Source organism: Xiphophorus maculatus, chromosome 10 (assembly GCF_002775205.1).
Source record: "Xiphophorus maculatus strain JP 163 A chromosome 10, X_maculatus-5.0-male, whole genome shotgun sequence".
NCBI lineage: Eukaryota > Metazoa > Chordata > Actinopteri > Cyprinodontiformes > Poeciliidae > Xiphophorus > Xiphophorus maculatus.
In genome coordinates, this window is record NC_036452.1 from 19,843,770 (window position 1) to 19,864,888 (window position 21,119).

The following is a 21,119-nucleotide window of genomic DNA, read 5'->3' on the forward strand; positions in this document are numbered from 1 at the left end:
GAGCGAGTCCTGTTCTCCAAAACCAGAGCCGCTAGAATCTGAGATTACGGCTGTTTTCCTGTGACTTTTTAAACCACATTCTGGACTTTGCTGTAGCAGCAGCAGCAGCAGCAGGAAATCTGTGATTTCATGTGGGGTGTTGTTGGTTTGGCTGTTTGGGTTAGTGCCGCTAGTGGCCTTTATTGATAGCAATGAACTACCACAACACCACAGGACGCACACCTATGATCTGATATGTTGTGAGGCTCTAACATGACCGTAATAAAACAGGATGGTGTTTAGCAACCTAGGAGTTTTTAAGAAACGGCTGCATATCATTTTCACAAGAGAATGATGTATTTATTTCCCCCCTTCAAAAGTTTATTTTATATTATTATTATTATGTTGGCAACTGTGTATAAATCGACTTGGCATCAAACGTAGTGAGATTCAAAAATAAACTAATTTCCGACTGATTTGCAGCAGTTTAGAGCAGCATCGTTTCACTCACACCTGTCATTGAGGAGACCTTCAACCTGCCGAGCTGTAATTGTGTAAACAAGACTCTCCAATCAGAGTCAAATGTTTCTGTTTGCCTCATTCCGCGCCAGACTGTGACAGTGCTGCAGATTTTATAAGGCTTTACAAAATCCCCATCAGATTTGTACTTTCGTGTGTGCGCAAGTTAAAACGATGGTTCACAAACAGTTAAAACAATCGCAATGCGAGTTTTATGTGAGAGGGGAGAAACTGAGGAAGACTGAATAATCCTTCCACGCTAAAGTGCATAATCGCAGCCTTTTAATCTGTAATCCCGGTGGCAAATTAGTTTGGCGGTGTTCGCGGCGCAAACCCACCTCCTCTGCGTGTTTCCTCAGCGCTTTCTCCCGCTCGTACTGAGTGACAAGTTGCTCGTTGTCCTCCTTCAGCAGCTCCAGCTCCACGACGTGCTCCTTGTTGGCGGCGAACACCGAGTCCAGGTTCTCCAGCAGCCCGACCACCAGCGGCATCAGGTCCTTCACCACCTCCTCGTCGTACCTCTCGATGAGCCGCTCGAACTCCCGGTAGATGGAGCTGGCCAGACCGGCGACCCGCTCGGACATCACGTCCGAGTCGCCCGAGTCGTCCTGGTAGAGGACTACGTCGTCCAGCTCCATGTTTGTTTGGGTTTTTTGTTTTGTTTTTTTAAGCCTCCACTTCTTTCCCAGCTAACGTTATGGAGCTAGCTGACCGGAGGCAGCTCGCTTTTATACTTTAAACGATTCAAGTGTTTCCCCGCCAATATAACATGGCTTCAAAGTTGTTTCCTGCCTAGAGGAGATGTTGTCGGTCACAAACAAAGTCCCTACCCCGTTTCCGTAGTGGCGGCTGACTTTGGAGCAGTGCTAGCCTATTAGCTCGCAGTGTTGAAAAGTCTTTACTTGGCTCCTGATTAGTTTCCCCGTCCAACAGATGAGCTCCCTGCTGCGGCGTTCACGTGCTCTCGGGATATGTGGGAACCCACAGAGCCAAACTATCAACAAAGCAGGAAAAAAGGGCACAAAATGCTAAACTGCCTAATCCAACCGTCACGGATACAACTAAAATGATTTTCTTTTTTTAATGTTCATATATATATAGCCTGGTGATGCTGAAGTGACGTTTGGAAGGCGGGGAGAAAAGTGCGTAAAAAAATAAATAAATTACTCAAAGCCATGGGATTAAGAAGATATTTTCAAAAATATCAGCTGTACCTCGATGGTCTTTGGAATATAGTCTGCTGATTTTTACATAAAATGTAAGTTCCAGTACAACTATGCTATATATTTCAGGTAATGTCCTAACTTAGTTATAGCCTATATTAACACAAGAGTGGGTGTATTTTTAACTGCATAACTTTCGAGGACTGCTGTTTACATCGTCTGTTTTGAAATAGGGATTTCCCAGCATCCCTTGAACATATATGCTGGTGACTGAACTCTTGTCATGACGTCACGTGACGAAGTGCACAGGGTTCGTTATTTTTTTATTCCGGAAAACCGTCGAGATTAGCCTCCCTAAATAATTAGTGAGCTGCAAGTGTATTCAAACCTCATGATCTTTTTTTTTTTTTTAAATATTGTGACACGTTAAAATTATACTTTAACCTTTTCTAAATAATAAAAAAAATATAGAAATCTGAAAAAGTATGGAGTGCATTTGCATTCACCCCCACTCTCAGCACCGTGGAGCCTCTATACAATTTTTCTTCTTCCAAGATTTCAAGGACAGTGAATACTGAGACCTGGAACAAGCAAACTGTGTACACTTCACAAATGCTTTTTATTTGCTTTCAGCTTTCAAATGCATTCCTAAGAGGGTACGAAATTTTTTCTTGGAAAAAGAATGGCAACATCCACAGCAAGCAGGTAAATTCCACAAAGAAAAGCACAATCTTTCGACTTTTTACTTTCAGTCATGTTCGAATTTTAAGCAACTGCAGTTCTGAACTTTACTTAGTGTTTTTGGGTTTCATTTTTTTCATATAATGCATAGGCACTGTTCACCCTGATGTTTCAAAACATTAAAAAAAAAATAAAATCACAGGACATTCCTATCTACAGTTCACAAACACAACAATATGAATACCCTCATTTTTTTTCTTCACCGCACCATCCAATCAGAACGCTCCAAAGTCACCCTTGGTAACAAGTCAATCTTCATCTGAGCCATTCAAACGACACAAAAACCCCAAATCACTGACATTACAGTTAAAATACTCCACACTGTCACATTGTATACATAACATTCAAATATGATATACAGTCGCTCATGGAGCAACTTCAAATAAAGCAAAGGAGAAAAAAAAGAGCAATCCTTGCATTAAATCATTAAAAAAAAAGTGCATGACTCTGTGTTTCTATGGGTTTTCCTTTTTTTACAAATCAGGCAAAGCTCCACAGATTCAAATCTCCCATCAAAATTTAAATCCAATGATTGAACAATTTAGAAGCTCAATAAAACAGGAACTTGACCAAACGATATGAAGTAGTAGACGGGGATCGCAGGTTGGGAAGTAGTGGGAACCTGGATCGGATGTAAACACGCGAGTAAAAGTCGTCTTGTAGCGCGGACGTGAAGAGGGAGCCTTCCCCCCTTCTTTTTTTTATTGTTATTTATTTATTTTAGTGCACCTCACATAGAAATGTGCGGGTTGTTGCTTAGCGATGACGGGCAGAGGGAGAAGGGGCCGTCGCTGCACAGGCTGTTCAGGGCTCGGAGCACGGCGTCGGGCATGTGATCCACCAGCATCCTGGGGCTGATCAAGATGCTCCGGAACGCTGTTTCGCTGGACCAGTCGGCACGGTACCGAACCTGGGAGAAGCAGGACCTGTGGAAACGAAAACAAAAGAAGAACAAGTTGGTGTAAATGGTGGAGCTTATCTTTGCTTTTCTTTTTTTTTAAGCTGTGCTGTGACGCAGGAACAAGAAGTGTTCATATGACTGTCAGCATCTCTAATCATCCGAGGCTGGAAGCTCCTCTGGAGACAACAAAGAGGCAAAAGATAAACTGGGGCTTTGATAAGCAAAGATTTGGACAAAGCGGAGCATTCAATATACGGGGTTTCACCAGTTAAAATGGAAGACTTTTTAAGACAACTATGAATGGAATGTAAGCCCTTTATCTCCACGGAAACGTACAAACGTCGTCCAGCCACGTCGTGGCGATAAGTTTGCACTTACCCATGATGGACGTAAAAAAAAAAAAAAAAAAGCGAATTCGCTTGGAAAGGAATATTACCAGCTATTTACCGTTAGCCTCACAACGCAAAGGAGGTGTCTCAAACTTTTGCCTGACAAAAATTCTTGCAAGAAAATTAAGTAGTCCTGCCAAGGCAAAATTTAAGATATTTGATTAACGTATTTTTTTTTTATTTAAGACATTTTACGGTCTTAATTTGAGATAGAAGAATTTGCAACTTTTTAATGACGCAAGGCACCCTGATATAACCCGAAGCAGCCCTGTCATTCTGACTATTCTCTAAATAAATTGTTTTATTAAAAAGACAAAAAGAGATTAAAGTCTTGTAGGAATATAAACAATCAACAGTCAAACTTTACAGAATTAAAATTTTCCCTGTGATATAACCATGCATTCCCACCATTATCACATTTGGTTAAGTTTCATTTGAAAAAATGAAAAACTTTCATGTATTTTGTGGGAAAGTTTTATGAGTTAGACCAAAACAAAGTACATCATAATCGTCAACTGTTCGAAAAACTGTACATATTTGCACATCCGGAGGGGGCGATGACTTTTTGAACTCATTCGCTAACCAGAATTGGGATGCAACGCCAGAGGTTACTGACAAGTCCAGTTATGCTTCCTAAATGAAGGCCACAGTGCATTTCAACCACATTAGCTTGTGTTGTCTTAATTTCAAGCGCCGAAAGCAGTTCAAATTAAATTAGCCGGAGCAGATTCCTTCAAGAGGAAAGACGGAACAAAGGTGTCAGCTGCGAAGGAAATGATGTCATTTGAGGCGTCAGCTGATGTGTACAGTACGTCCTGATATGTGAGCGTATCAAAAATATAAACAATAGAACTAGTGTAGTTTCAGATTAATTTACATTTTTGGTGCCATGGCTTGAGTGTTTAGCAGGGTATTATATCACATATCAAAATAATAAGTATTCATACTCAATTAATCGTTAATTTACGTGTATGGATTTTTTTTTTTAAAAGCCGTTTTGCTAAAAGAACAACACATTGTCAGAGCAGTGATTAAGCCAAAACTGTACAAAAAAATGTATAGAGTTTGCACTTAAGATAGAAAAAGAAACTTTTTCTGTAAATATTTTATACTCACAACTCCTCAGGTAGCATATTTAAAGCTTCTCCTGGTTCAAATGACTAAAAATAAAAAAATTGCTGTTAAGCATCTTTTGCTGTCTAATTCTTAATAACTACTACTACACTATATTGATAAGTCAAGCAGAGCTTTTAATAATTTGATGACAAAAGTATTTTCATAGCTGCAGATGAATCCTTTGCTACAAATGATCGAGTGTTCACTGCAGGAAAGCTGTTAAAACGGTTATTTTCATACCTAATAAAGGAACTGAATTGTTTCTTTGCATTAAAGGTGTTTTTAGTGTTGCGTAAAAAAGCTTAAAAGAAGAAAAGTGCAGAATACGGCAATTTCGTTTTACCCGATTAATCGTCTGAGTAAACGATTAATCAATAACTAAAATAATCGTTAGTCGCGGCGTGCAGAGACCGACCTCCGTGACGGCCCGTCCTCCGTGATGTACAGTATGCGCCCCGGCGGGAAGAGCGGCAAGTGCGCGGCCGCGTGGGCGGGGGAGTCGTCCGACGCCAGGCTCTGATAGGACGACGAGTGGCGGATCACCAGCGACTCCTCCCCCAGCAGCGGCTGGCTGAGCTGCTCCTCCCTCCTGCTGTCCATCTCGGTGGGGAAATCGTCCGGGTCCCCTCCGAACAGCTCGTACCAACACCCTTGCAGCAGGATGCGGTACTGCAACACACAAGACAGCGGCGTCAGACACGGCCAGGTTGGATTCGGGGCACAGAAACGTGCGACTGCAACGCTCCCGAGTCTAGACTCACTTTGGGCTTATTGCAGTTTGTGACTATTTTCAGGATCCGTCTCTTCAGGTCCTCCATGTTGGGGATGCTCAGTCTGTGAAACGGGAATAGCCATTGAATCCGACATGAAGTCCAGCAGAACACGACAGCAGACAATACAAGGCTTGTACACGTTTCCCACAGCAAAGTTCAAGAGCACTTCAGAAGCATTTTCAAAGTAAGTTTCCAAACTTTTCCACACTTTGGAGATTAAAAAAAATATATACAAATGAACAAAAAAGGCAGCTTCAATTCACTCTCACATATCATTTATTACAGTTTCTGATTATAAATGATATTATCAGAAACTGTATCAGCTAGTATTCTGTAGGGACAAGGGAAATATAGCAAAATGTTATTATTTGGAAATTTTCTCTGTCACAGGCATGACTGAACAAAACACTAATTTAAACAAAACTCCCCCAATTTCAATAACTTTGGTTAAAGTGTAAGATATAAACTACACAGATCAATAATATCTATGAGCCATTAAGAATAATAAATATTCATAATGTTGGAACAATGCAAACAAATCGTGTTAAGGTAAATTACTTTCCTGCTCAGATTAAATCCTTATTAACAATCTGTAAAGAAAGTTACAAGTTCTTGTCAAATTTTCTGACATTCAGTGAGTAGAAATAATTTTAGTAACTCTTAACTAACCTAAAACTAGAAACGTTTGGTCTGATTGAATTTCAGACCGAGGGAAAAAAATTTTTATTTTACTAAGTGTATGAAAATATCTGGTTTCAACTGTAAATCACGTTTTCCAAATTTAGGATTTTAATCCAACGTCAAATTGCACTGTATAACAAAACTGTGCGCTTTGAATATCAAGCACTTCATACAGAAACCAAGCCTTGAAAACGCCTAAATGAAATTCAAGCATCGTCAAGGATTTCAAGCACCTGTACCAACCCTGACGATAGGAATATCTTACCTAGGAACCAGATCCTTCCCCAACACCACAGACACCACAAAGTCCTTGGAGTATTCAGCTAAGGCTTTACTGCACACAGAAAATAAAACGCATGTCAGGAAGAACATCAACGCCAGCAAAAATCAATGTTTTTTCCCCCAAAACTTAAAGAAAGTGAAGACTAAAGGGGGAGACTGAGTCCTGTGAAGTCCTGCTTTACCTCAGGAGGCCCCCTGGTGGTGAGAACGAGTAACACTGCAGGGTGGGGAAGGAAGTGCGCAGCAGGATGGCCAGCAGGGCGGCTGTGCCGGCCCCCAGACTGTGACCGGTGACCACCAGTTTATACTCCTACCATTACAGCGACACACAAACACACCGTTTACACAAATCCGTCCGGTTTGACGAACAGATACAATTATATTGGCTCGATGCGTTCAGAGCCTTGATATAATGTACATTCATCTTTCACTGCAAGTAGCAGTCTCATAACATTAACTAGGAAAATGGGGGAAATTATGTGTATGTTTTTTTTTTGTTGTTGTAAAAACAAGCGATGAAAATGTAGAAAAACACTTTTGTTAAGTAGGTGGGAGGACCTGTGATGCTGCGGGCTTCACAGCTATAAGAATGGGAACATATGGACTGTTTATGGTTCACGTTAAAAATATATATTTAAAACTAGGTGCTCTGTAATTTTTGTTAGAGGGGGGTCTAACTGTTCAATGTATGTATGTGTAACTATAAAACTGCTAAAATAACAAAAGTAAAGTAAAAAAAAATATATATATATATATATATATATATACTGTATATATATATATATATATATTAAGTTTTTACTGAGAAGCCTGTGGAAAAAAAATCAGATTTATTTTGTCCCCCCCTGAGTTGATTGCAAGTGTGCAACTGCAAAAAGGTAGCCATGACAACTCGTTTTCAGATGCAGACTCAAAGTCTCCTCGTATTTTTTTTTTTTTTTTTTTATGTTTCCAGGGCTTTTGGAAGATAAACTGTCCCACATCACCACTGGTCATACACTCCACTAAATCATGTTTTTTGTTTTCACTCGTTACCGGGACGACGGAGAAGGCCTGGTTCAGGATGCCGTCGTTGACGAGCTTCTTGTAGATGTAGCCCGCCGCCTGGCACATGCCCTGCAGCAGACAGGTTTACTTACTCATCATTATTATTTGGTTATTTACTTGTTTTTCTTAGAAAAGACTAGCTGGGATTATGCTAACGGCTAAAGGTTCAGTTGGAATGTGCCTCACCTTGTGAGCGTAGCAAGCTCCAGACACGCCTTCGACTGGCAGGTTCTCACATTCAGCAGACAGGTCTGTCAGGACATCCTGCAGGGAAAAACAAACATGAAACATATAAGTTTTTCTTTTTGTATTTCCTTTTAGCGTTAAATTTTTTTTTTTGTGGACGACCAAAGTCAAAACAAGATTTAACCCTCTGCATCTAATCATAGGCACACACAGATGCATGTCAGGCCACAAACGAGTCTCACTTCCCGTTTTCGTCTTTTTTCCTCTTTGTAGCGAGTGTTAATATTTCAGAGAGAGAGAGAGAGAGATGTTTCGGTTCGAGGCAGTCCGTCTTTCAGAAAAACAAGGAAGTGATTCTGAAAGCGAGGATGGAATATTTGGCCTCTTTCCTCGCCAACACAGCTCGGATAAATATAAACAACCGACTCGGCCTGTCACAGTGACGGGTTTTGTTGGACGATAAATTGTCCCCAGAAGTTATCGCGATAAACGATAACATTGAAGTATTGAGACTATTTTCCAAGTAATATAGTGACAATGGCGTGACGATGCAGGCACGGCGTCACAAAGATGAACAAACTTTCATTTCTCAAGAACGCCTAACGCAGGAACTGGAAGACATTTTAAATATCCAAAATCAATAAATTGGAAATAAAAACCGCGCATAACTAAAACTATAATAAGCATTATGAAGTCTCTGTGTACAAAACTGCTCTTCAAAACATCACTTATGAGGCTGAGAAAGGGGAAAATAGGCAATTTAGTATTATTATTTCAGGGCACCGAACTAAAGGGGTCTGCATATGAATGCAGGCCACATTTTCTACCTTTTTATTTGGAAAATAAATGGAAAATCATGTATTCGTTTTCCATATTTCATTCGTTTTGTTTTTCGGTTTTGTATGGGTTTTTTTTCAAAGTTTATTACGCTAAGAAAAAAACACCAAGTGTGTAACTTGACAAAAAAATGACTTAATAAATAAGATTGCTCACACAATCATAAAAGAAACAAACCCAATAAAACTGACATTTTTCTAATTATGACACAACTTTAAATCATTGCTCAATATATGTATATTTTTTTAATTTTAGCCAAAGTCATTAAGAGCAACAGTGGATGGCGTTTAGAGGCTGATTTATTGGCATTAGCAAAATGTTTAAAAAGAGAAAAAATATATGCATTTCTTGCTGTTAAAATTATTATTTCATTTTAATTTATAAAGATTGTAAAAATTGCAATTTTTTGGACCAAGTTTTACCATTTAGTGTTTTTTTTTTCCAAGAAAAGTCACTCTTTAAGGATTAGTTGGTCTTTGCTTCAAATGCTGGACAGATTTCTGAAGGTGGTAGAGAAGAAGCAAACAAACAGAACAAGCAGGTGACAGACCCTTGGTCTATCATAAAACGCTAAAATACATAACGTAATGTGTCAAACTCTACAAAACAAAAAGTGCTGTGAGTAGGAAAATCTTTCACGACGTCCGATTTAACTCACCTTTAGCGACAGTGTTCCTCTGACCGCTACGAGCACCGCTTCCCTCTTGTGATCCAACGCCACAAAAAACGGGATCTCATAGATCTGTGGGGCACATCGGGTTTGCTCAGAACTTAAACGTGACCGGTCGGGAGTGAACGCACTGTAAAAAACAGAACTGTAACCTGGTTGTGGAAGCTAACGTATATAAAGTCTCTGTACTGCAGTCCGGTGGCTTGGAGGATGGAGGAGAAGTGGCAGCCGAGGTGGTCGCCTCCCACGACGTCGTACGCCGCGGCGCGGGTTCTGCAGCTGCAGCGCGCAGACGCACGTTAGAATTCGGGTCGGATCGAGGCGGAGCCGACCCGACGCCGGACTTATATTCAAAGAGCGCCTCACCAGTCTCCGCTGAGCTTGCAGGGCGCAGTGAAGGGGTTGGAGTAGACGTACAGAGGCCAGCCGTAAGCCGCCGCCGCGAACTGCATGCAGTGAGCCGCTTTCTCCAGCTCCGTCTGCAGATCCTGGTCCTGAGGACAGGAAGAGGCGGTCAACTTTAAAAAGCGCGCACAGGGATTCGTGTTTATGGCCGCAACTGGCCATCAATTTAAAAACAGATTAAACCATCAGTTATTCTGAAGAATTGGATAAATAAAATAGCATATTGTACAGATTTTTCACTTAACCACTTATGTTTTTTTTGTGTAATATTAGAAATACGTCAAAGGATGCAAATAAACTAATTTAATCTGTTTTTTAGGTAAGAAAATAAACATGTTACTGCCTAAAATGCAATACCATAGTGCTCTTAAAGTGCTATACACATAGTTATATTAATTAGTTCATTTTCAACACCATAGCATTCCTTTAGTAAATCTTAACTGGGTGAAGCTAATACTACACCATTACATGAGTTTTGCCTAAAACATATTTACAGACATACATTGTTTTTATCTTAAAAGCAAAATGTATACATTTTTGTACAGTTTTGGTTTAATTACTGCTCTGAATATGTTGGGGGGGGTTTTCACCAAGTGACCTGAGTCTGTACACTCACTCCACTTAACGATTAATTGATTACTAAATTTGTGGATGATTATTTCAATAATCGATTAATCACGGTTAATCTGATTAATCAATTACTAAATTAAGTTGACTATTCTTTTAATCAATTACTAAATTAAGTGATGTTTCTTTCAGCAATTGATTAATCCCAATTAATCTGTTATTAAATTAGTCAACAATTGTTTCAATAATCAATTAACCACGATTAATCAATGACTTAATTAATTGATGATTACATGAATAATCAATTAATTCAATTAATTGATTGCAAAACTAGTCGAAAACTAGTTGATAATCAATCACAAGTAATCTGAATAATTGATTACTAAGTTAGTTGACGATTCTTTCAATAATAGATTAATCACAATTAATCCAATTGATCTACTACTACATTAGTTGACAGTTATTTCAATAATCAATTAATCATTATTAACGTGATTAATCGTTTCACCCCTACTGGTATCTAGTCCGAGTTTTACTGTAACAGTGTTACTTACGATAGGGGAGGAGGGGCTGTGGGTAACGATGTCCTCTGGGTCTCTGCTGCGCTCCATCTTATCCTGCTCCTGGTGCAGCAGAGCCAAACCAGCTGCTATGTCACTGGGCACCAGGTCTGTGTCCTGCATCATTATTCCACACACGACAAAATCTCACACTGCAATCCAGATGATGCATATATATATTATACATAAGTTGTCTCTTACGGAGAAGAAGTCGCTGAGAAGCTGCGAGATGCTGGAGAAAGCCGCCCGGTGGCTCTCGTCCTGCGGCAGGCAGCAGCACAGCAGCCGCAGTCGGCACTCCCACACCTTGGTGGCCAGAGAGCGAGCCGTGGACAGGAACTGGGTGCCCCCGCTGCTCTCCATGTCCCGCACCCCCAGCGGCTCGGCGGGGCCTGGCTGCAGGCGCCGCCTGCCCATCGGATCGAAGACGAAAACCACACCCAGCCCCGTGAACAGCAGGATGACCCAGCTGGGGGCGGAGGGGAAACGAAACAAAACATTTATTTAAAGCACGTCTCTGATGGGGACGGGCTGGAAACGGTATTAAAATATGAAGTGTGACCACAAAGTACATCATCACATCTCATTCCATAAAACGCCAAGTCTCTGACTAGTATATATATATATATATACATATAAAAAAATAAAAAAACCTGAAATGTAAAGGCTCCCACCTGGTAATAACAGCAGTGATGACCGCACCCACAGTGGCTGGTGCGCAGCCTCGGCTGTCGTCGGACACCCAGACGGCTCCCAGGCAGGCCCACACGAACTCTGGGATGTAGAGCAACGCTCGCAGGTACACCAGGGCCGGCATGGAGCGCCGTGCGCCAGGGTTAGTGATAGTGCCTGAGGGAATAATCCGCAGGTATCACTAATATCCACAACAGACATCTTGAACAAGGCATTCATGACACATGATTACGACAGCGTTGACTGGTGGATGTTTCATTAGCTGCAGTGCAAGGCGGGCGCTATAATTATTACAAAATCTCTTCAAAATTGCCAGCGTTTCATCACAGAAAAGGACAAAATGTTCGCCGCTTCCTTCCTGCGTCGCGTGATTACGCAACATGACCGTTGCAGCGCAACCTTAAGTTGGTGCTTAACGATAAAAATCATAATGACAAGATTATAGCGATGAAGATCTGGATGCACCAAGTGACTCCCCAAAATTTGTAGCCGAGAAATACACGGACCAACAGCGTCTACCTTAAATAGGCCTGTAGGAATAAGACAATTAATCGCATTGTAGACTCAAACAATCTACAATGCGATTAGATTGCAGATGGAAATAAGTCATTTCCATCTGCGTGATTTATGTTTTGTCTCTCTTTTCTCTGTTTCTACCAAAAACTAAATGACAAAAGTCTTGAGTCTGGTGCTTTCGTCTCAAACGGCCATTTTTCTGAAGGACAATTTTGTTTACAGGGACTTTATAATTGTTCACTATAAATGCTGACTGTGCGTTCTATGACTTTGTATTTTTGTGCTTTTATGATGCAAAGTACTTTAAACCGCCTGGTTGCTGAAATGCGCTATGCAAATCAACTTTATTGATTGAGTGATAACTCTTTGTTCTGTGGTTTTGTTTGTTTATTTTGGATATTTAAAATCTTCCATCGTCTCCAATAAACGGCATTAACGATACTATCGTTTATCGCAATAACGTCTGGGACAATTTATCTTCCAGCGAAATGTGTTCTTTTGTTTACTTACCTTGGGCACTGACATAGACAATGGCCCACAGTGACAGGACGATGAGCCCCAGCACGACCAAGAGTCCAACCAGGTAGGTATGCAGAACCCCTCCGCCGTTACAATCAAAGTGACCCTTATGATAGGTGAACAAGATCAAGGTGCCGATCCACCTGAGGAGGAACGGCATCGAACATCAGAACTCTTGTAAACTATGTGTGAGACACGGAAAATGTGTACGAGGTTTAGCAGCAACATACCAGAGCACACGGAGTAGCAGCTCAAAAGAGCCGGGGAAAACGAGGTCATCGCTGGCGATCCCCCAGCGCCTCCCGAACGCCACCATTCCAGGCATTTTGTAAACAAGCTGAAATCCCTCACTACTACTGCTAACTGCTAACCGCTGTTATACCAGGACCACGAGTCTCTTGAGCAACACACGCTGGCACGTCAGGCATGACTTCATCTGCTCTGGCAATGATCTGATCTTCGCCCTTCTGCTGTCACATCAGACTTCCTCGATTGCAAAATTCCCCCCCACTTCATTTCTGCCTCACATGGGTTAGCCGCTAGCTAACGCTGAAAACTCTCACTTACCAGAGTTCAGAGCTAACAAAAAAAAAAAAAAACAAGACTGTGACAACTGATATGTGTGGTTTTACTCCGGAGAGCACAACGCTTCAACACGTAGGTGGAGCCAACAAAAGCAGCCCGTCTAAAACGGATGAAGATGCGGTCATTTTTAGCTGCTAACCTTAGAGCTACCTTGCTAAAAATATCTTAAAGGTATTCCGGGGGGGGAAAGGCTAGAAACTAACAAAATTACTCCTTAGCTAGTTATACCAGAATAATACTCAAAAGCTATGTGCATGTTACAGCTATTTTTACAGCTATTTGTATGTTACGAAATGTATTTATGTCCATATAAAATGCGCAGATCTTCTGTTTTGTTTTCCTTCCCTTACTTACTGGGTCCGCCCCATTTGTCACCCGCTATGCTGTGTGCGCCGGCTAGGCGTGGTTTGAATAGCATTTCAATCATCGGTGAGGGGAGGCGCGCGCCCTCTTCTACATGATATGTTGCTAAATAAAGCAGATGTTTTGGTAGCAAATATAAATGTCATTTTTCGAATCATCAGTAAAGTCAATGTGAGGGTGCAATTTTGTCAACAGGTAAGGAATTGGGTGTACCAGTCAGAATGAGGCTTGCCTTTTAAAAGATCCACACGTGAAAGAGGCGGGCCTTCTTCAACCGGTTGACTGGTGGAAATATAAGAGAAAAATACTTTGTAATTAGTCACCTAAATTAATATGCTTGACTGTTGGACTCGGAAAGGACACTCCCAACCTGCCTGCGTTGGAAACAAGTTGTGCCGAGAATGGAGAAATAGCTCTTGGCTATGAACATAAAAGGACAGAAAGGCCATTAAATACACCCCGTACTTCTACAACAAAAACATTTTGCTATCGAAGACAAAAAATCCGCCCACTCCCTTTATTTAGCATTAATGCCCAGGTCATTCGCCGGCTGACTGCCAAGGAACGCACCAAGGAACGCACCTAGTTGTTTTCCGACCGCAACCGAACCATAGAACAATGATTCCGATGCATTGCCAAAATGAGTACTACTGTAAAGGAATAGCCACTCGTTTTAATTTATAATAAAAAATTTAGAAGCTTTTTTTTTTTTTATGTAGACAAAAAATTTGAGCAGGGGAGCGTCGTTAAACATATTAACCAGCCCGTAACAACCGTTTAATATAATAGAAACAGAAGCTGTTTGACCAGAGTGTCAATGTTTAAGGTGTAACAATTAAATATATGAAGTATATCAGAAACACAGTTGTTGATAAGGGTATCTTTCTGACCTTTGCGTCACATGGTTCCATGGTGTAATGGTTAGCACTCTGGACTCTGAATCCAGCGATCCGAGTTCAAATCTCGGTGGAACCTGTCTTTTGTCACCAAGCTGATTGATTTGTAACTATGATGTCGCCCGTATATAACAACTTCACTGGCTGCAAAAGCTGCCTCAGTGCAAACTAGGGTAGTAAAAATAAAACACAAAACACAAATCAAAACTTTGCTGGGTGAAGATTGCGTATTTCCTACAGTGGAGGTGGAGGGCACGTGTTTCCGGTAGCGTTTCTCCATTGTGTACGGCGGCCTGGGTGCTGCACAAAGTAAACACACCGTCAGTCAGCTGCCCGCGGCCCGGAATATGTCCTCTGCGTGAGCTGGAGTAGCGGTTTGATTGTCTAGGTAAGAACGTCTCTTGCAGGTCGAGCTGGCTTGTGGTAAAAGGGTTGCAGCAAAAACATTCTGGAATGCACCCAAACAAGGCGTCGAAAATGGCGTGTGGGATGAACAGAAGTCGGAAGAGAATGGGAGAATATTCCAGACTGTTGTTGTTATTAACGGTGTCAGAAATGGGAGATTCGGAAAATTAGACAGGAAGATTTGAGAAAATAGAGGGAACAGTAGCAAAGACAATTAGAAATAGAAGTAATAATAACGAGGACGCCCAAGACAGTAAGTAGACCGTAGTGAAATTAAAGTTGGGTTGAAGAAAAATGTGTCTATAATGATACCAAAGAGACTAATGCCAGTGTTAAAAAAGCTGAATATTCAACAGAGTGATTATTATTTCAGTGGAGCATGAAAAATGTTGAAACCAGACCTGCAGTATTGCATTTTGTTAATTTTTCCTTGAGGAAAGTATGTTACACTATTTTAAGAAGTTGTCAAATTTTACTATACTACGGTATATCCATTTAGAAATCTTATTTGTTGCATGTAAAAAAATATGCTTGCTTAATACAGGCATGCAATTGTGAATGCACTGCAGTAAATACAGATGTGGATATAGAAAATAATGAGACTGTTAAAATCAAGTCAACATGAACTTCTGTACAGTAGGTGGCGGTATACTCCTTCAATTACAGTTTCCCAGTAAATTAAGGAACGAAAGAACCAGCATGTTTTTTTTAATTGACAGCAGTTTTATGGGGGGGAAAATACAAAACAACCCGAAGCTGCACCAAGTTATATATATTGGATAGTTAATATATTAAAAAGTGATCACCTCTTTTATAAATACTCTCATACAGCAGGGGGCGGTATTACACTTTACCGGTGCCATAAAACACCAGAGGAAGAGCATAGACTTTTACCCTCCAATCTGGAAGGTGGCGGTAATGCGCCTGTAAGTTGTTTGCCAACCGCCATAAAAAAGAAAAGAAGAAGAAGCTAGACTTTCATAACCAACATGGCGACCTGCATTATTCGACGCTTATATTCACTTTGCAGGAGTAGCAGTGTAAATGCGAGTCCTCCGCTCGGTAACCTGAGCTGTATTAGCTTCAAATTAACCAACAGCACTTTGTCGAAACTTTATTATGGGACTAGAGGGTCAGACTCTTCGGAGGTACGTAAAATAACAGCCTTCGTTTATATGAAAAAAAAAATAGTTATGACTGTACTAGTTTAATTTGTTCATAAGGAAAATAAAATGAGTACAAAGCGATTCCCTTCAACTGGAACCTATTGTTGTGTTATATTATGCTCATATTTTGTATATGTATATATATATATATATATATATATATATATATATATATATTGACTGTTTTGTCTTCAACAGGACGCGCACGTGCACATTCCAGTAGGTAAATGAACCGATGAATCAAACAAGAAAAGGAAAAGTCTGATTGACTTTTTTATTTGTATTTATTTATGTCCTCTCCCTTATTGGGTCATAGAGCGTCTGACTGTGTCCTACAGCAAGAGCAGCGGCCCTGGAGGTCAGCACGTTAATAAAGGTAAACAAATGCTAGTTTTAAAGAGATTGTTGTGCAGAGCTTTGCCAAAATATGTATACTTCTTGAATGTACTATTTTAGGGCCATAAGTACGTCCGCAAGACTCCGCTATTAAGCCTACAGTTAATCTAAAAGTGTTATTTGAGTGTTTTCTAAAGTTATGACCTTAATCCACAGTCAGCACTAAAGCAGAGGTCCGATTTCACGTGCATACAGCCGACTGGATCCCTGAAGACGTTCGACAGAAAATTGTAGGAAAGGTTCGTTACGTGGCGCGCGTATCTCTTTGTACATCTAGAGAATCACACACATTACAGCTGTTGTCTACTTTTTAGATCCTGTTTTTTTTTTTTTTTTTACATTTAATTTCCACTTCAAAAAACTCCACAGAACAAAAACCGCATCAATAAGGCCGGGGAGCTCCTGGTGACCTCGGAGGTGAGCAGGAGTCAGCAGAGAAACCTCTTGGACTGTCTACAGAAGATCTCCGCCATCGTAGCTGAGGCTAGCGAGAGACCTCGCGAACCATCAGACGAAGACGTAGTCGTAAGAGCAGCCAGGTGATACCCAGTGAAATGAACTGATTTGGGCTTCTGTATATGTTTAAACTGCGAGTTTGTCATTTCATATGTTGCGCAGGATCGAGAAGAGGAACAAAGAGCGACTCAGACAGAAGAAAATCCTTTCATCAGTCAAGAACAGCCGACGGGTGGATTTCGACTGACGATGCAGTATTGAGTGATCGTTTTGTAATCCACACTCATTGGCCACTTTGTTTTGTGCGTATAAAGCATCTACAGTAAATGTGAAAAGGAAACGTATAGAAGTTTACACTAGGCATCAGAATGGGCAAGAACGGGGATTTAAGTGACTTTGACCGTGGCAGGATTGTTGGCGTCAGACGCACCGGTCTCAGTATTTCAGAAACCGCCAAGTTGCTGGGCTTTTCACGCACAACCATCTCCCGGGTCTACAGAGAATGGTCCGAGAAGAAGAAGATGTCTAGCACGCGACAGTCTTGTGGGCGGAAATCCCTCGTCGACGTCAGGGGCCAGATGAAAATGGACCGACTCATTCGAGACGATAGAAAGGCGACGGTAGCTCAGATAACGACCCGCTACAACGAAGGCGTGCAGAATACCATCTCTGAACGCACGGCACGCCGTACTTTGAAGCAAATGGGCTACAGCAACAGGAGACCTCACCGGGGGCCAGTCCTGACGGTAAAGAACAGGAAGCTACGGCTGCAGTTCGCACAGGCTCACCAGAAGTGGACAGTAGCAGATTGGAAAAACGTTGCCTGGTCCAGCGAGACCCGATTTCAGCTGCAGCAGTCGGACGGTCGGATCAAAATTTGGCATGAGCGACAAGAAAGCCTGGATCCGTCCTCCGTGGGATCACCGGTTCAGACTGCTGGTGGTGGTGTAATGGTGTGGGCGATGTTTTCTTGGCACAAATTGGGTCCTTTAGTGCCAATTGAGCACAGTTTAAACACAGCAGACTACCTCCGTCTTGTTGCAGATCACGTCCGTCCCTTCATGACCGCGGTGCACCCGTCTGCCGACGGCTACTTCCAGCAGGGGAATGCGCCCCATCATAACGCTGAAGTCATCTCAAGCTGGTTTCTTGAGCATAAAAGCGAGTTCGCCGTACTCCAGTTGCCCCCGCAGTCGACAGATATCAATCCGATAGAGCACCTGTGGGATGCGGTGGAGCGAGAGATTCGCATTATGGATGCTCAGCCGACAAATCTGCAGCAGCTGAGTGACGCCATCACGCACGCGTGGAGCAAAATCTCCGAAGAATGTTTCAGACATGCTGTTGAGTCTATGACACAGAGGATTGACGCGGTTCTGAAGGCGAACGGGGGTCCAACTAGGTACTAGCAAGGTGCTACAAGTAAAATAGAATGTTGCAGCCAAGACTGGCATCTTGTGTTTTCCGGTTGTACAAAGAAATGCGCTACCAATGATTTTCTGAATAACCATTTGAAATAAAACTTTGATTTATTTTTTTCATTGTTTAATGTGGGATTGTGCTACTGTAATAAAATATTTATGTATTTGAAGGCTTTTCATCTTTGCCACTGGTGATAAGAAGTTGAGCAGGTATTGGCCGTTTATTGGCTCCTTACTCTACGAAAATAACCAACAGAGAGTGATGATGAAAGCATCATATCTGATTTTTCATATGTATTACTTCCCCCGATGGCTTGTAACATTCCCTTACTCTTGATTAAATCTTAATTTGATTGAAAGAATAAACCCTAATTCTGACAAAAATGCATATTCTCTGTAGCTTCTTTGATTTTAATATTGTAGAGTACATAATTCTGTATATTGATATAGATCAGTTGCTGCAGTGAAAATGAACAAACATTCATATGTCTATGAAAATTTTACACACATTGCAAATCATGCATGTCCAGTAGAGTTTCATTACAAAATATGTGTTTTTTTATTTTTTCAGTTGCCATCGTATTTTAATTACTGAAGCCAAAAACGACCATCCTTGCTAGAAATCATTTTATGAGGTTTTGTTGAGATGCCAGATTTTACCGTTAGGTAAATAGTAATAGTTTTCCTCATTAAATGATAATGCTACACATATCAGCGTTTTGGGTTGTTTTTTTTCTTGTTACCGTATAGTTTATCATTACGATTCTTCTGTTAGCGTATATGTTTTCAAATGTACGTATTCAATGACAGGAAGACAAGTTTTGTAAGTGTCATGAAATAAAGGCGCATATAGATGCTTAGTCTATTCGATAATGTATATTGGAGACGGTGAATGTTGTCGACCTGTATGAGGAAACTTTGTGAAAAATGTATAGCGCATATAAGTATTCATTTCCTTGCAGAAAAGCAGAGTGAACGAAAACCAAAAAAAGTCCATAGCAGAGGATGGTTTCGATCCATCGACCTCTGGGTTATGGGCCCAGCACGCTTCCGCTGCGCCACTCTGCTTGGATATAAAACTGAAAGCCTTGTGACTTTACTTAAACGGTTGAAACCGGACATTGTTGCGTTGAGTGGTTTTGTGTATTATCAGATATATTTCGTTATGTTGTATATACAATGTATACGCATGTGATGCTTTAGTTTATTCAGATTAGTGTATATCGATATTGTTTGTACGGTTTGGGTTTTGTTATAAACGCCTGACTAGCATAGCAAACCAGAAAACACAGTTTACTTGTTGAAAACTAGCAGTGTTGACTCTTCACCTTAGTCTTACGGAGTCGTTAGCTATGGTCCATTAATGAAGCGGATAACAACGGTGCTAGACTGGAGCAGAGAATATTTATATTCGTAAAAAAGACGACCACGAAGGGACTCGAACCCTCAATCTTCTGATCCGAAGTCAGACGCCTTATCCATTAGGCCACGCGGTCCGTGTGTTCATTTGGTCTCGAGTTTCACTAGAGATACGTGAATACGGAGACTATATTTACGATGGATTCTCGTTTTGTGATTACATCCGAGCCAAAACGTCATTCAAACTCGCCGAGTCCTGAAAAATAAAACTGGCCCACATAATATGCTTTTGCTAGTATTTCGGTGCTGAAAGCATAATTTTGAAGATATTTTGAGTTGTGTCAATTCACATAGCATTGAAATGCCTTAATTTTTTTCTTGAAAAACAGACTCCTGTCTTCGTTTCTTAACATTTTAAATAACCACTTATTGTAACCCCACATATAATGTCTAGATTTTTCTTTTTTACAATTCAGCCCCACAACAAAACACACAAAAACGAGAAATGCATTTGCCTTGTTCTTTATTAATAGATGTTCCATCATGATATGAAGTAATAATGAGTTAATCTAAACAATGGCGGCAATACAACAGAATATTGCAAATCATTAAAACAAGGTAGTAAAATATAAAGGCAAAAGTAAATAAATAGTTTGATGTTATAGACAGTTACACATAGGCAAATAAAGTTATATATATATATATAAAGAAAAACTAAAATAAAGACAGCGAAAATTGTCAGATAGCAAATGGCGTTGCGTTCAAGTGCAGTACAGAGTAAAACTCTGGCCTTGGTTTAGCATGGTTTTGTCAACACAAAAACACCGCTTGCTGCCCTTTAGTCATATTTAGCTCTAATTATGCTAAAATAGACAACATTGTATCATTAAACTCCTAAGACTGTAAACTAATCTTAATAATCATCCAGCCTCCGTTCTGTCTTAATGTCAGGCATGGTTATGTTGACAGTGTGGGTGAGGAGTTGGACACAAAAATGTTAGTTAGAACCACATTCATTATAGCAAAGTTGTATATATAGAAGGTTACCAGAAAAAAAGGCATTGCAGATTACGTAAGAGGTGCAATGTGTTGCAGGTTATCATAACCAGAGTTTGGTAAGACTGTTAGGTGTTAGATAGAACCCTGGTTTGAAGGCTTTTTACTTATTATAGATCAGCTACACAGTGTGTCTGTCAAGAGTAAATCGAAGAAAAACCTCTCTGATACTTTTGTTATATTTAAAACAAAAAATTCTCTACAGAATATCTCCAGAGATTCAAAAATTTTCAGAAATACGGTTTATACACTAAACATGAGAGTTACTGTAGAGCACAGCCAGCAGGTAGCATTGAGGAACTTTAAAGATGTAAAGAAAACTGTGGTTCAACATTAAACTTTCCATCTAATTTACTGTGATTTTACACAGTTCTACATTAGTAGTGTGAAAGAGTAGTGAGAAAAAGCCTTGTAATGCCAGTTCATGCAAGATTACTCTATTTTTTTGTTTGTTTGTCCCCCCCCCACACAC

At 40.7% G+C, this 21,119-nt stretch overlaps 3 protein-coding genes and 2 non-coding genes across 9 annotated transcripts in view; 2 read left to right on the forward strand and 3 right to left on the reverse strand.

The window, feature by feature from the left end:
• The window catches only part of LOC102231881 (C-Jun-amino-terminal kinase-interacting protein 4-like), a 43,078-nt gene extending 41,519 nt beyond the window's left edge, over window positions 1-1,559 (reverse strand). For all 5 annotated transcript variants that reach the window (XM_023340712.1, XM_023340711.1, XM_023340710.1 and 2 more), the window contains exon 1: window positions 837-1,559. In XM_023340712.1, the coding sequence (XP_023196480.1) occupies window positions 837-1,136 (300 nt within the window). In that variant the 5' untranslated portion in view covers window positions 1,137-1,559. The remainder of the gene's footprint in view (window positions 1-836) is intronic.
• A 698-nt stretch (window positions 1,560-2,257) lies between these two features.
• Window positions 2,258-13,561, reverse strand: daglb (diacylglycerol lipase beta). Its single transcript, XM_005809613.3, has 15 exons — window positions 12,775-13,561; window positions 12,536-12,687; window positions 11,491-11,665; window positions 11,018-11,285; window positions 10,811-10,933; window positions 9,651-9,778; window positions 9,437-9,563; window positions 9,273-9,356; window positions 7,778-7,855; window positions 7,580-7,660; window positions 6,727-6,854; window positions 6,528-6,596; window positions 5,570-5,642; window positions 5,224-5,477; window positions 2,258-3,328 (listed from the first exon to the last, which is right to left on the reverse strand). Exons 1-15 carry the CDS (start codon window positions 12,867-12,869, stop codon window positions 3,133-3,135), a joined length of 2,031 nt encoding a protein of 676 aa, XP_005809670.1. The 5' UTR covers window positions 12,870-13,561; the 3' UTR covers window positions 2,258-3,132.
• Window positions 13,562-14,395: 834 nt separating this feature from the next.
• On the forward strand, window positions 14,396-14,467 carry trnaq-cug. The gene has a single exon. It is a non-coding gene; the product is annotated as a tRNA-Gln (tRNA).
• A 315-nt stretch (window positions 14,468-14,782) lies between these two features.
• On the forward strand, window positions 14,783-17,081 carry mrpl58 (mitochondrial ribosomal protein L58). The gene is made up of 6 exons (XM_023340903.1): window positions 14,783-15,941; window positions 16,158-16,182; window positions 16,276-16,335; window positions 16,512-16,594; window positions 16,725-16,894; window positions 16,974-17,081. The coding sequence occupies exons 1-6, from the start codon at window positions 15,783-15,785 to the stop codon at window positions 17,056-17,058; spliced, it is 582 nt and encodes a 193-aa protein (XP_023196671.1). The 5' UTR covers window positions 14,783-15,782; the 3' UTR covers window positions 17,059-17,081.
• A 2,574-nt stretch (window positions 17,082-19,655) lies between these two features.
• On the reverse strand, window positions 19,656-19,728 carry trnar-ucg. Its single transcript has one exon. It is a non-coding gene; the product is annotated as a tRNA-Arg (tRNA).
• Between the last annotated feature and the right edge of the window lie 1,391 nt (window positions 19,729-21,119).

What these genes read in the sequence shown, in the direction of transcription:
- mrpl58 (XM_023340903.1), top strand. Translation starts at nt 15,783, where the DNA reads ATGGCGACCTGCATTATTCGACGCTTATATTCACTTTGCAGGAGTAGC. An exon ending in GAGGGTCAGACTCTTCGGAG is followed by an intron (nt 15,942 to 16,157) that starts GTACGTAAAATA and finishes TGTCTTCAACAG; the next exon opens with GACGCGCACGTGCACATTCC. An exon ending in AGGTCAGCACGTTAATAAAG is followed by an intron (nt 16,336 to 16,511) that starts GTAAACAAATGC and finishes CTTAATCCACAG; the next exon opens with TCAGCACTAAAGCAGAGGTC.
- daglb (XM_005809613.3), bottom strand. Translation starts at nt 12,869, where the DNA reads ATGCCTGGAATGGTGGCGTTCGGGAGGCGCTGGGGGATCGCCAGCGAT. An exon ending in TGCAAGCTCAGCGGAGACTG is followed by an intron (nt 9,564 to 9,650) that starts GTGAGGCGCTCT and finishes TGCGCGCTGCAG; the next exon opens with CTGCAGAACCCGCGCCGCGG. An exon ending in GAGGAACACTGTCGCTAAAG is followed by an intron (nt 7,856 to 9,272) that starts GTGAGTTAAATC and finishes TTTTCCCTGCAG; the next exon opens with GATGTCCTGACAGACCTGTC.